At 39.8% G+C, this 11,729-nt stretch overlaps 2 protein-coding genes across 3 annotated transcripts; one reads left to right on the top strand and one right to left on the bottom strand.

The window, feature by feature from the left end:
- Window positions 1–1,496: 1,496 nt before the first annotated feature.
- On the bottom strand, window positions 1,497–4,553 carry LOC129767383 (nuclear exosome regulator NRDE2). The gene is made up of 2 exons (XM_055768242.1): window positions 4,404–4,553; window positions 1,497–4,344 (listed from the first exon to the last, which is right to left on the bottom strand). The coding sequence occupies exons 1-2, from the start codon at window positions 4,450–4,452 to the stop codon at window positions 1,538–1,540; spliced, it is 2,856 nt and encodes a 951-aa protein (XP_055624217.1). The 5' UTR covers window positions 4,453–4,553; the 3' UTR covers window positions 1,497–1,537.
- Window positions 4,554–8,504: 3,951 nt separating this feature from the next.
- Window positions 8,505–10,470, top strand: LOC129768139 (uncharacterized). Of its 2 annotated transcripts, none has more exons than XM_055769578.1 (3): window positions 8,505–8,742; window positions 8,800–9,472; window positions 9,530–10,470. In XM_055769578.1, exons 1-3 carry the CDS (start codon window positions 8,643–8,645, stop codon window positions 10,296–10,298), a joined length of 1,542 nt encoding a protein of 513 aa, XP_055625553.1. In that variant the 5' UTR covers window positions 8,505–8,642; the 3' UTR covers window positions 10,299–10,470. The 2 variants fall into 2 exon arrangements, with proteins under 2 accessions (XP_055625553.1, XP_055625554.1); XM_055769579.1 differs by having other exon boundaries at window positions 8,605–8,735.
- The last annotated feature ends 1,259 nt before the right edge of the window (window positions 10,471–11,729 follow it).

An 11,729-nucleotide genomic window follows, 5' to 3' on the forward strand; every position in this document is an offset into this window, starting at 1 on the left:
GCTGCATAATCATACCGTACAACACAACATAGGGAAACCAATGACTATCAACCAAATTCACATCGTACTTAGACGCAACACTTCCATTTACCGCAGTCCACTCCAGCTCCTGGCAGGATCGCCAATGTGAATATCCGGGCTACTTGGAGTGGGCGGTTTTGCTCCGGGGCTCGGTAAACATGTCTGATCTCTGCTATGACTGGAGCGAAAAAGCCCCTTTTCCGTTTGGTGTAATGCTGCCATACAAATGAAACACAAATTTCTTCATAACTCGAGAACTAATCAAGCAAACGAAACCAAGTTTGGCATGTGAAGATTTAGGGAGCATGAAACGTTTCTATGGTGAATAGCTACTCCTCTCTGAGGGGCGTCTTCATTCTATCATATTAGAATTGTGTCTGAAAATAATCTGATATTATAATGATGAGTTTTGGTAGAAGTACTAGGTAAATTCAACGGGGTCGATTAGAAGATCTATTAATGAACAGTTCTAAGATTGGACTCATGAACTTGCGCTTAGTGAGAAAACGTGAATGTTTGAAGGTATTGATAACAAAAAACAAATTTTGGGCGGGACGAAGTTTTCCGGGTCAGCTTGTCTATATATATAAAAATGGTTTTATGTCTGTCTGTCTGCCTGTCTGATTCTTATGAACTCGGAAACCACTGAACCGATCGACATGAAAATTGGTATGTAGGGGTTTTTGGGATCGGGGAAGGTTCTTATGATAGTTCGAGACCCCTCCCCCCTTTCTAAGGGTGGGCTGTCATACATATGAAACACAAATTTCTGCATAACTCGAAAACTAATGATGGTATGACACCCCTCTCTCCTTTGGAATGGAGAGGGGGTCCCATAAAAATAATACACATATTTCTACCAAACATGAAAATTGAAAAATTTCGGAAAACTCTGAGGGAAAATGGGAAAATTAGGAAAATTTAATTCGCATATGTTCTACAATTACATATTGACAAACGTTGTTAGTCCATTTGATGTTTACGCTAACGAAATTGATCTTCGTTCGAAAATGGAAATGGATTTTAATGTGATAAAACGCACTATGTCGTCTTCTATCTATATAAATAAAAATGGGTCACCGATTGTGTTGATAAGAGCAAAACTCGAGAAAAGAATTGTCCGATTTAGGGCTGTCTTCATTCTATCATATTTTCTGTATCAAACATTTATTCCATGTAACGGAGAAACATGTTATGTGCGAGTGGATGAAAAGTCTTGCACGAGAATTGTGCCTGAAAATAATCTGATATTATAATGTCGTTTTTTGGTAGAAGTACTAGAATGTAATAGTAAAAAATAATTTTAATAGGGTAGATTAGAAGATCAATTAATGAACAGTTCTGCGATTGGACCCATGAACGTGCGCTTAGTAAGAAAACGTGGATGTGATAATGAAGAATAAATTATGGGCGGGACGAAGTTTGCCGGATCAGCTAGTAGATGAAATTAAATGAAATTAAAATTAATTCGCATAAAAACAATATATTTACAGATCAACCATACAAACACACTCATTCATTCATTCCGCAAAATTTCCAGTTCCTCGGGTATAGCGTGAATCCTCAGTTGCTTCTCCATCAACAAATCCAGCAGCTGGGAAAGCTCTTGCGGTGCAAAAAACGCCCCATCCAAATACAGAGCTTTGTTCCACGGACACGCCTCCAGGGCCATATAAACCGTTTTTCTACAATCCTCCAAAACATTGCGCCCAGTTTCCGTCCTCGTGCAGTTCGGCTGATCAAACAGCTCCCGCAAATAGAGTCTCCACAGAAGAGCATTCTGACGCAGGGTGGACTCTCTTCGGACAGCGTGTTTCAGCAAGTTCAGTATGCGGCGTTTATACGTTTCCCCACCTCGTTTGCAATCATTCTCATCGCCTACCGTCGAGTAGAGGTTCCTTATGCGAGCGGCTGCCACCATCAGCAGGACGGACGTCGTGGTCAGACGTTTGCCCAGAATGGTTCGCATCTGGAACCACGAAAGTGATTCGGAAAAAGTGCACAACCGGATGGCGTTAAGATTGTCCGGATATTCGTGCAAAACTCGATCGATCACTTGCATGAAGCCGATGTTGCTGAATTCGTCTAGCCGGAATTCTAGGATTTTGAGATAAATTTCGAAGATTTGCTCCCGAATGTAGGCGTGGCGTTGGTTGTCCACGTTGTTGAAGTGAAACAGAAACCCATCGATTTTTCTGATGGTTTCCGCCTTGGATTTAATCAGTGCCATATAATAGAGATACACTTTCAAACTGTTAACTGTAGGATTGGGTCTGAAATACTGTTCCAGCAGCATATGTTCACCATGATCATCTTCCTGTAAGTGATGATTGGCACGATCTTTCAACTTTTGCAGGGCCAGTAGTTTCGATGGATCCCCAACAGAATCTGAAGGGTTTAGAGAAATCTCATTTGGGTTCAGGGCAAGTTTGGTCATCAGATGAATTGCTTCCGTTTTTCTGTTCTCTTTCAGTAGGATTTCGGTAAGTCTAAGCACGAGTGTGAACAAATCATTATCATCTGAACGGTCTTCCGCAGAACAGAACATTTGAATGGAAGTGTTAAAAATCTTCATACAACTTGTTCCGAATCCTTCCATCTCATACTCAATCAGTCCGTACTCAACGTAAAATTCAAGCTCGTTCTGGTATTTACTGTTCTTGAGCAGTTTTTTTATCCGTCCTCGGCATGACTTTTTCCGTTCGTCATTAAGGTTCTCCATGGTCTTATCGTTCACAATTAGGATCCGTTCAAGTTTCAGATAGAGCAGAAGTAACGCAATATTTTTTTCGTCAGAGAAATACTCCGAAGCAGATATCAGCAACTCTCGCATCACATCGAGATACGATTCGAAGGCGAGGTTTGTGTTGATGAAGGAAGGTGGCGTGCAAAGCTCCTTTATCAGATTCATCACAACCGAGTCGACTTTCCTGTTTCTGTTAAGATCCAACAGCAGGGGGAGAAGCTGTTCGGCGTGATCGGATTCATATGGTTCTGGTTTGAAAACAGTGCATCTCTCGAAGGCGCTGCTCTCGAAAGGATATTTCATAAGTTTCAGAATCAGAATTACGAGATCGAAGGAATACTCTTTGTTGATCAGTGGATACACAAAACCGATGACATCCTCGTGTAGAACCATCCTTTGGGGATCACTGCACATATTTGTTCCCCCAAAGGGCAGGAAATGGAAAGCGCTACGGAGTTTCTCGATCCTCAACCAGATCTCGTTCATGGGAAGTCCCGATTTGAGAATCAACTCCTCGTATTCGATCAGCTGATGGTAATGCTCTGGCGAAGCGAACAAATGTTTCCCACTTGCGAAAGTGGTGCTCACGTTTAAACTGACGGTCAGCTGTATCAACCCGAAAAGGTGCTCCCAGAGGCCGGCTTGTCTACAGAAAGTTGCGCACTTCTTGAAAAATCTCAACATCACCTCGTCACTTCTTTTTGCCATGAATAGCGAGCGCGTGCTTTTTTCATACAATTTCAGCACATTCGGAGCGATACACTGAGCCATTGCAGACTGCTTGTTGCTAATCAAGGCATCCCACAGCAGAACGTTCGTGTTATCCTTCGAAATCAGCTTCTGGATCATTTCCAGCACTTCGTCCGTTGGATGAACCTTCACAATACCCTCAAGATACAGCTGCAGCAGTCTTTCATCGTCGGGATGATATCGCATGGCTTTCTCGATGATGGCAAGCTCTGCCTTATGATTCTGATAACTATCCATATGAACCGGATGATTTTCCTTGAACTCTATGTAATCAATCCATTTCTCGACCGAGTTATTACTTCGGGCGTCTTTTTCCATCTCAATCTCTTTGTCCTTGATATCATCCTTCCACTCGGAATCTTTCGTGAATTGCTTGGCTTTTTTAAAATACCGAAAGTATCGCTGAATTTTTGCACCCTGAAATTTTCCTTTTCTACCAAAGCGATAGCAACCCAATCGATACTTGGGACAGGCTGGACGATGCAGAGTCTCCACCGTAAGATAAATCTTAAGCGCATCCAAGTCGGTGTAATATTCAAGCTCAGAAACCACCACCGGTGGTTGCAGTAGCAATTTCGACTTCGCATCGGTCTCCCCGGGGTTGCTCTCGCTGTCGCTCGAAGAATGCCTCCGCTTTTTGTGGTGTTTCTTTTTCTTCTTCTTCCGTTCGCGTTTTGATGAACGATTGGATCTGGTGTTCGTTTCAATCGCCCCTATGTTATTTTGATCCGACTCGGAGGCATCATCGCGATTACCGGCGCTAGGGAAAGCGATAAAGCTTTGGTTCGACAGCCAAGATAAATCGTTAGGCTTGGAAGGTACTGACACTGTAAATGGTTTCATTTCTTTATTGGTTTGAGAATCATTTTAATTGATGATACCATACCTGCTGGATTACTCGAAACGCTTGAGGAATACGCTGGGAATAAAGACATCGCAATTATATATGAGAACAAACCATTCGATACGAGAACCGCAGTCTGTTGGCAAACAAAGTGAGTTTTTACGAAGAGAAACTTCAAATTTTATTATTACGGCGACACTGAAAGAAAAACGATGCAAAAATGGAACGTTTTAGGGTGCTCATCACTGTTTGGCCGATGCCAAATATTCGACTATTTTTGATAGATAAAATTTGATCAACCGAAGCCAAAGCCAAATATTTGACTGTTTTTGACAGATAAAATTTGATCAACGTGTATTGATCAAATATTTTCGACACAAAACACGACGAGCGAATATTTAGTACTTGTTTGCTTAAACTTTTTTAGACCAATTTGTCAAACAATGTACTGACATACGTTAAATATTTCAATCAAATTTTTTGTATTTTTGATGTTTGGCATGATGTTTTTAAGCGATTTCTTGCAATAACCAATAATCAGACCACCAGAGATGCCAGATTTACAGATATGTTTGTAAACTAAAGCACTAGGTTCGCCCCGAAAGCTGTTAGTTTCGCACTGAGATGTTTCACGGGTTGGCACTCGGGTTCACCAATACAACTATACTGAACTGTCAAGTTCCGAGTATTGTTCTGGAAAATCTGAAAATAAAGACTATGAAAATTGAAAACCTGCTGCTTTTGCTGCTGTGGAATTAGGCTTCGTGTGTTTTCATTGAGAGGCGAAAATAATGATGGATATTTATGTGGAACTAGCTGACCCGGCAAACTTCGTCCCGCCCAAAATTTGTTTTTCGTTATCAATACCTTCACACATTCACGTTTTCTTACTAAGCGCAAGTTCATGAGTCCAATCGCAGAACTGTTCATTGAATGATCTTCTAATTGGCCCCGTTGAATTTTCCTTTTACTAAAAAATTTTAAAACTCATCATTATAATATCAGATTATTTTCAGATACAATTCTCGTTCAAGATTTTTCAGCCACTTGCAAATAACATGTTTCTCCGTTACATGGAAAAGTTGTTTGGTACAGAAAATATGATAGAATAAAGACAGACAGAGAAATCTTCACATGCCAAATTTGGCTCCATTTGCTTGATTAGTATGGCAGCCTCCTCTTTGAGAGGGGGTGGAGTGTCTAACCACCCTAGAAACATTGATTGCACCCGAAAAACCTCCACATGCCAAATTTGGTTTCATTTGCTTGATTAATTCTCGAGTAATGCAGAAATTTGTGTTTCATTTGTATGGCAGCCCCTACTAAGAGAGGAGGGAGGATTATCTAACCACAGTAAGAACATTTATTGTACCCTAAAACCTCCACATACCAAATTTGATTTCGTTTGCTTGATCAATTCTCGAGTAATGCAGAAATTTGTGTTTCATTTGTATGGCAGCCCCCCCTAAGAGAAGGGGGAGGAGTGTCTAACCACCATAGAAACATTTATTGCAGCCTAAAACCACCATATGCCTATTTTGGTTTCATTTGTTTGACTGATTGTTGAGTAATGCAGAAATTTGTGTTTCATTTGTATGACAGACAGGAGGAGTATCTGACCACCGTAAAAATATTTATTGCACCCTAAAATCTGCAAATGACAAATTTGGTTTGATTTGCTTGATTAATTCTCAGGTAATGCATAAATTTGTGTTTCATTTGTATGGCAGACTAAAAACAAAGCATGAATAAATTGAATTGTAAGCCGGTAAGAACAGTAATAGAAAAACGTAAATGTGCCCTCTGTTTCCAATACTCTCTACTTTGCCAGCCTGCCCAGAGGCACTTGGTTTTCGTAAAAAAAATTCTAAACATTAACTTCTGTTCTATAATTCCGTATTTTTGGTTGAGCATGATCTCTTTCTTTGCAAAGACAACATTGTCAAAGAAACAAGAGTTGAATTCAATGGGATCCATTGGTTGAATTAATAACATTGCGATGTCCATATAATATTCGAAATATTGAGGGTGGGCTTACTGAGACCCCAAACAGCAGGGCGTGCTGTTGAAGAGTTTCGTCAAGATTAAAGGTAGGATTATTCAGGAACAGGATTATCAAACATATTCGTTTGTCTACATCTAACTTCCGAAAAGTTCTTTGCCGTTTTCTGAAATGTTTTATTCCTTCTCGTTCATAATCCATGATCCAGGAACCAACGGTGGAGTTGATTTTCTTGCAGCTTGTATTTAATTGTGATCGTGATAATCCCAGGAAGTAGTAGCTGTACAAACAAAGTTTTTTTTTTGTAATGATATTGACCCGTTTACAAGAATTGAATTTTTCATGCAATCTTTAAAATTCACGAAAATACTCGCAAACTAATAAGCAAAGACGATAATCAGATTTGTCATTCTTGACATATTTGTCTGTCAACAGTGAACGCGACTATTTTTACGACCGTTTGAAGCGCGGCTATTTCTAACCGTCGTGTCCAGTTAGGGAATAGACGCACAATAAAAGTTAGAGCAAAAAAACCGTTTTTTTCATGGTGGCCCTAACGTAACTTAGATAGAGAGCGCTAAAGTCCTGGTGTAAACAGATAATGTGAAATCTATAACGGCCCTTACACGATCATCCGTACTGACATTTCCAGTAATGATATTCATTCGAGATTCACTTCAATCCACAATGTCATTATTTTTCAACCCTACACAATCATCTCCATCGTTATTACTTTTCTAAAACATTATTATGGTCTTTGATTTAATATGTACGCTCCAACACAAATGAAAAGAGTTTGCAGAACTACAATGTTATTGCACAATATATTTTGCTGCGTATTAACTTATACTAATGCGTGAACGTTTATAGCATGCCAAGGAAACTGGATATGTACAATCTATTTCAACTTTGTGGAATTACACGATATTTTTTATTGTCATTCTGTTGAACTAATGTCAATACGAATTATCGTGTAAGTGCCCAAAACCAAAGAAGCAAGTGCTTACCTCTCACTGGCAGATTTCGAGAAAACTCCCTAAAATTACTATGGAACTCGCTTTTGCGGATAAAGTGCGCTACACATATAGCATCACCGTCACCGTCTCGTCAACTGTTCTGTTGGACTTATTTTGCCGACGTCAAAGCTACCGGTGATGGTGTATGTGAATGCTACCACACGATTTCCATGGAAGAATATTTGACATTTCTCGCGTAACTTTTGAAAAGGTCCAATGTAACATTTTCGCCAACTCGAGAAAAACGTAGTTGAAGACCCGAACATTATTTCGCGAATTGTCTTTAAAGCTATCAATCTTTATCAGTGTTTTCACCACTAGCTGTCAGGAATAACTCCGTAAAACCAATCGTAACCATTGTTCCGTGATTTGAGATTAAGGTTGAAGCCTCGGAGCAAAAAATGTTACATTGGACGTTTTGACTGCCCGCGTTTGCACATTGGACATATTACGTTGCCCTATAAAAATTTGAAACTAACTAATAAACAACAATCCAAATATCAGCATTTCGTTCTAAAGACTGATTATTATTGTTATCACTCGTTGAATTGCACTGAAATCGATAACAACACCTATAAAAAACAAATTCCAAAACGACCGAAGTACGACTGCGAGTTGTATTGACTGCTTTGTTACTTCGGACGGTTCGGCCGTCGGAGGAAAGTGGCGTCCGAAGTAACAGTTGGGTGCTTAAAATTCGAATCTGTACATTGGATATTTTTTGTATCGGCGACAAAAAGATGAAGAAGATAGATACGTGAACGATTGTTTTTGTAATACATTCAATGATTGAAAACTAATAGCGTGCATCCATTAACTCGATTTGTTTACATTTGTTACATAGGACATTTTCAAAAGTTACGCGAGATTTCATTCTTTTATGTTGACTTCACGGTAACGGGACGATGTATGTGTAGCGCACTTAACACGCACAGCGGAATACCCGCTCATCAATAATCGGGGTTCAACTGTATTATAAAATTTCAAAAACGTATTCAAAAGTACATTCTTAATATTAGTACTAAAATAAAAAAAAATAACCTTTGATTTATTTTTTGTTGATGTACTAAAGGTAACACAGACCCCTCGGTATCCGCTTTTCGATTGTCAAACTCAGTCAGCTGAGCGAATGGCGCGCGTGTATCTGCTTGTTTACGTTTTTCGGTGGTCACCTTCTGTTTTATTTTCATCATTTTCTGTTTCGCACAATAGTTGTTGATTTAAATGTAATCTGTTTATGTTACCAGCGAGCAAAATATCAAAATGTGCAATCATAAACTACTCGTCGAAAAGTATGCACAGCATCGGAAAGTCCACGAAGATTTCCTCAAGATGTTCGAGACCCTTTTCGAGACTGCAATGAGTGAGGATTCCAGTGGAATAAATGCTTCTGTTCTCACTTTTGTTCTCTTCTTTTAAGATATGCAAAGTCTTGCCTCACAAGTTACACGTCAATACGATGAAATTTTACACCAATTAAAACAAAGTCCGTCCCCACCCCGTTCACCCAAACGACGGAAAGCACACTCATTCGAATCACCTTCCACGTCGTTCCGAATGAACGATTCGTCTATGATTCAGAATAAATCCGATCCGGAGGTATCAAGTTCAGCCTTGAACCTGAACATAAATCCTCCGGATTCGGAGGAGTCATTTTTTGTTTTAACTCAAAGTCCTACCAGAGATCCATTGTCGCCAAAGGCGACTTCCAGTGGAAAAACGATTATCCAATGTACACCACCGAAGAAAAGTTGGTTCAAAGCGGCACTCTTCCAAGAGCAAGAGCAGCAAAAAACTCCGGATGTAGAGAAAAAAAGGAAAAAGAATAACCTCTCGTTGAGCAGATATCCCGGCACCTCTCACATGTCCCCGGAATCGCATAAACAATTTGAGCAACTTCCAATCCGACAAAAGATGACTACACCCAAGCCTACTGCTTCCCGTGTTGGTGATCAGCAGGAAAATCTGGCACCTGTGGGGAAATGGACCTCAAAGAAAACAAATAATGCCGGAGGACTGGGTAGGACGGATTCAACCTTACGGTGGACCCCAACAAACGTTAAGCATGAGAGTACTTTGCTGAATAAAACAAGGTAAGATGCATGCGTTTTAGCGATTGTACATCGCTCATCGTTATTTATTCAACGCAGGTTAAGGCAAACCAAACTACGATTCCCGGATGATACGAGCAAACGAGCGACTGACGACGATGAGACATTTTGCAGTGATTTTGTTGTCCCAAGTCCCACGTCATTCAGTGGTTCTCGTTTCCTCAAAAGCGTGAAAAAGAAGGAACAATCCTCACTGGTTGCTGATAATACACATTCAGAGCGTGTCGAAACTGAACTTACAAAACCTGATGAGGATGATTTTGACATCGATCAAACTTATTTCTCTGAGGCGGAAAAAGTCATGAATCCATCCAGACCAAAAACGGAACCTCTCAGCCAGAGCAAATCAAAAACTTTCGTCAAAGAGTCGGTTCTAGAGAAAGAAACTCAGCAGCCGGATTTGGATACCAGCAGCGTATTGTTGGTGAAACGTCCATCACAGGAGGAAATCATAAGTATCGAAGAAACACAACCGGACAACAATGATCTATTTATGGCAGCGATTAAAGAGGAACACCGTAAGGAACAACAGGCACGCCAGTCGGTGTTGAATATAATGGGACCACCACGAGCCCCAATGAAGCTAGAGTTTCCTTTCAAGCGGGACAAATCGCCAGCAAGGAAGCCAACCGAAAGACGCTGTACGGAATGTACCAAACACTATCAGTTTTTGCTCAACCGTGGAATGGCGCCGGACGCGATTCAATACAAACTACCACGAAACTGTCGAGAGTGTCGTATCGCACAGCTGCATGAGACCCCGCCGGGCTTCTGGAATCCGGGTTTCTCGCCAACGCAACGAGACTGACATCACAATGTTGTGCCATATCCACAGACCATAATATAGTTTATAAGGCGGGCGCTTTTGTTGTGTTTGGTCGTCCCATAAAACATTTTTTTGTTAAGTTTGAACGCTTGTAGAATACTGTAAGACTTTGGAATTGAAGAAATAAAAAAATAGATTTTTCTTTTCACCTTGATTCATTACTGCTTATATTCTGCTAGGCATGCTTTCAATGAGTCCTCAACATTCCTTGATAACGCGCTGTTATTCCTGCGAGTTGCATATTTCGAAGCGGTTCTAAAAAGTTTCCCGAAAGAAAACAATTAAAAACATTGAAATTTATAGGCGAAATAACGCATTTCCATATCTTATATCTATAAATTAAAATGGAAGCCCAAATGTGTTGGTAAGCGCAAAACCCGAGGAAGGAAAAGTTCAATTTGAGTCATCTATATTTCGTTGTATTCGTCTCTTCCGGTAGATCAATATAGTGGAGAGAAAAATCGGAAAATTGAATTCCCATATGTTCTACAACTAGCTAATAGCGAATTCGTTTTTAAAACTGAGTCAGTGCCAAACTGACTCTGTAATAAAAAAACGTTTTCAGTTTCACGAATGCGTTGGTTTGTTGGTGTACGTTATATAGTCTGATTTGTTTATATTTACGACGGCAAATGTACAGTGTCGACGTCTGGTGGTGATATTAGTGCTTGGGAGGTAAATTGTTCTCCATCAGATCAGAAGGGCCAAGTGCAGTGTAAACATATAAAAGTTTGAATGAAAATTTGTACTTCATATTGTTCGATTACCTAACACATGTAGTTCTGACACTCACTTAACCATTTGTCGATGCATTTCCTGTTTGTTCCACAAATAATTACTATTATAATATAAAATCATCATTAGACACAGTTTTCGTTCAATATGTTTCTGCGATATCGGAAAAATCCTCTTATTTAATCACATAAAATAAATATTCGATACGTTAAAGTAAATTTTCATTCATAATTTTGATTTTGAAATTTATTCCACCTGAATATCCATCATTTTCACCTCCCAATGAAAGCACACGTAGCTTAATGCCGTCTACTCGAATATACTCTTCAAAATCAGAATCCGAATTGGATTACGCTTCCAATAATACAAAAGCAAAAGCAGCAGGTTTTCCGTTTTCATAGTCTTTATTTTTAGATTTTCCAAAATAATATTCGGAACTTGACAGTTCAGTATAGTTGTATTGGTGAACCCGAGTGCCAACCCGTGAAACATCTCAGTGCGAAACTAACAGTTTTCGGGGCGAACTAGTGCGACACTGAGTGCGAAACTGAGTGAATAAAAAAACGTTTTGACAGCAGTTAGTGCGGCACTGGGGTTGAAACTGAACAAAAACGAATTCGCTATAAGCGTTGTTAGTTCATTTGATGTTGCCGATAACGAAATTGATTTTTGTTTGAA

This window comes from Toxorhynchites rutilus, chromosome 2, assembly GCF_029784135.1.
Source record: "Toxorhynchites rutilus septentrionalis strain SRP chromosome 2, ASM2978413v1, whole genome shotgun sequence".
NCBI lineage: Eukaryota > Metazoa > Arthropoda > Insecta > Diptera > Culicidae > Toxorhynchites > Toxorhynchites rutilus.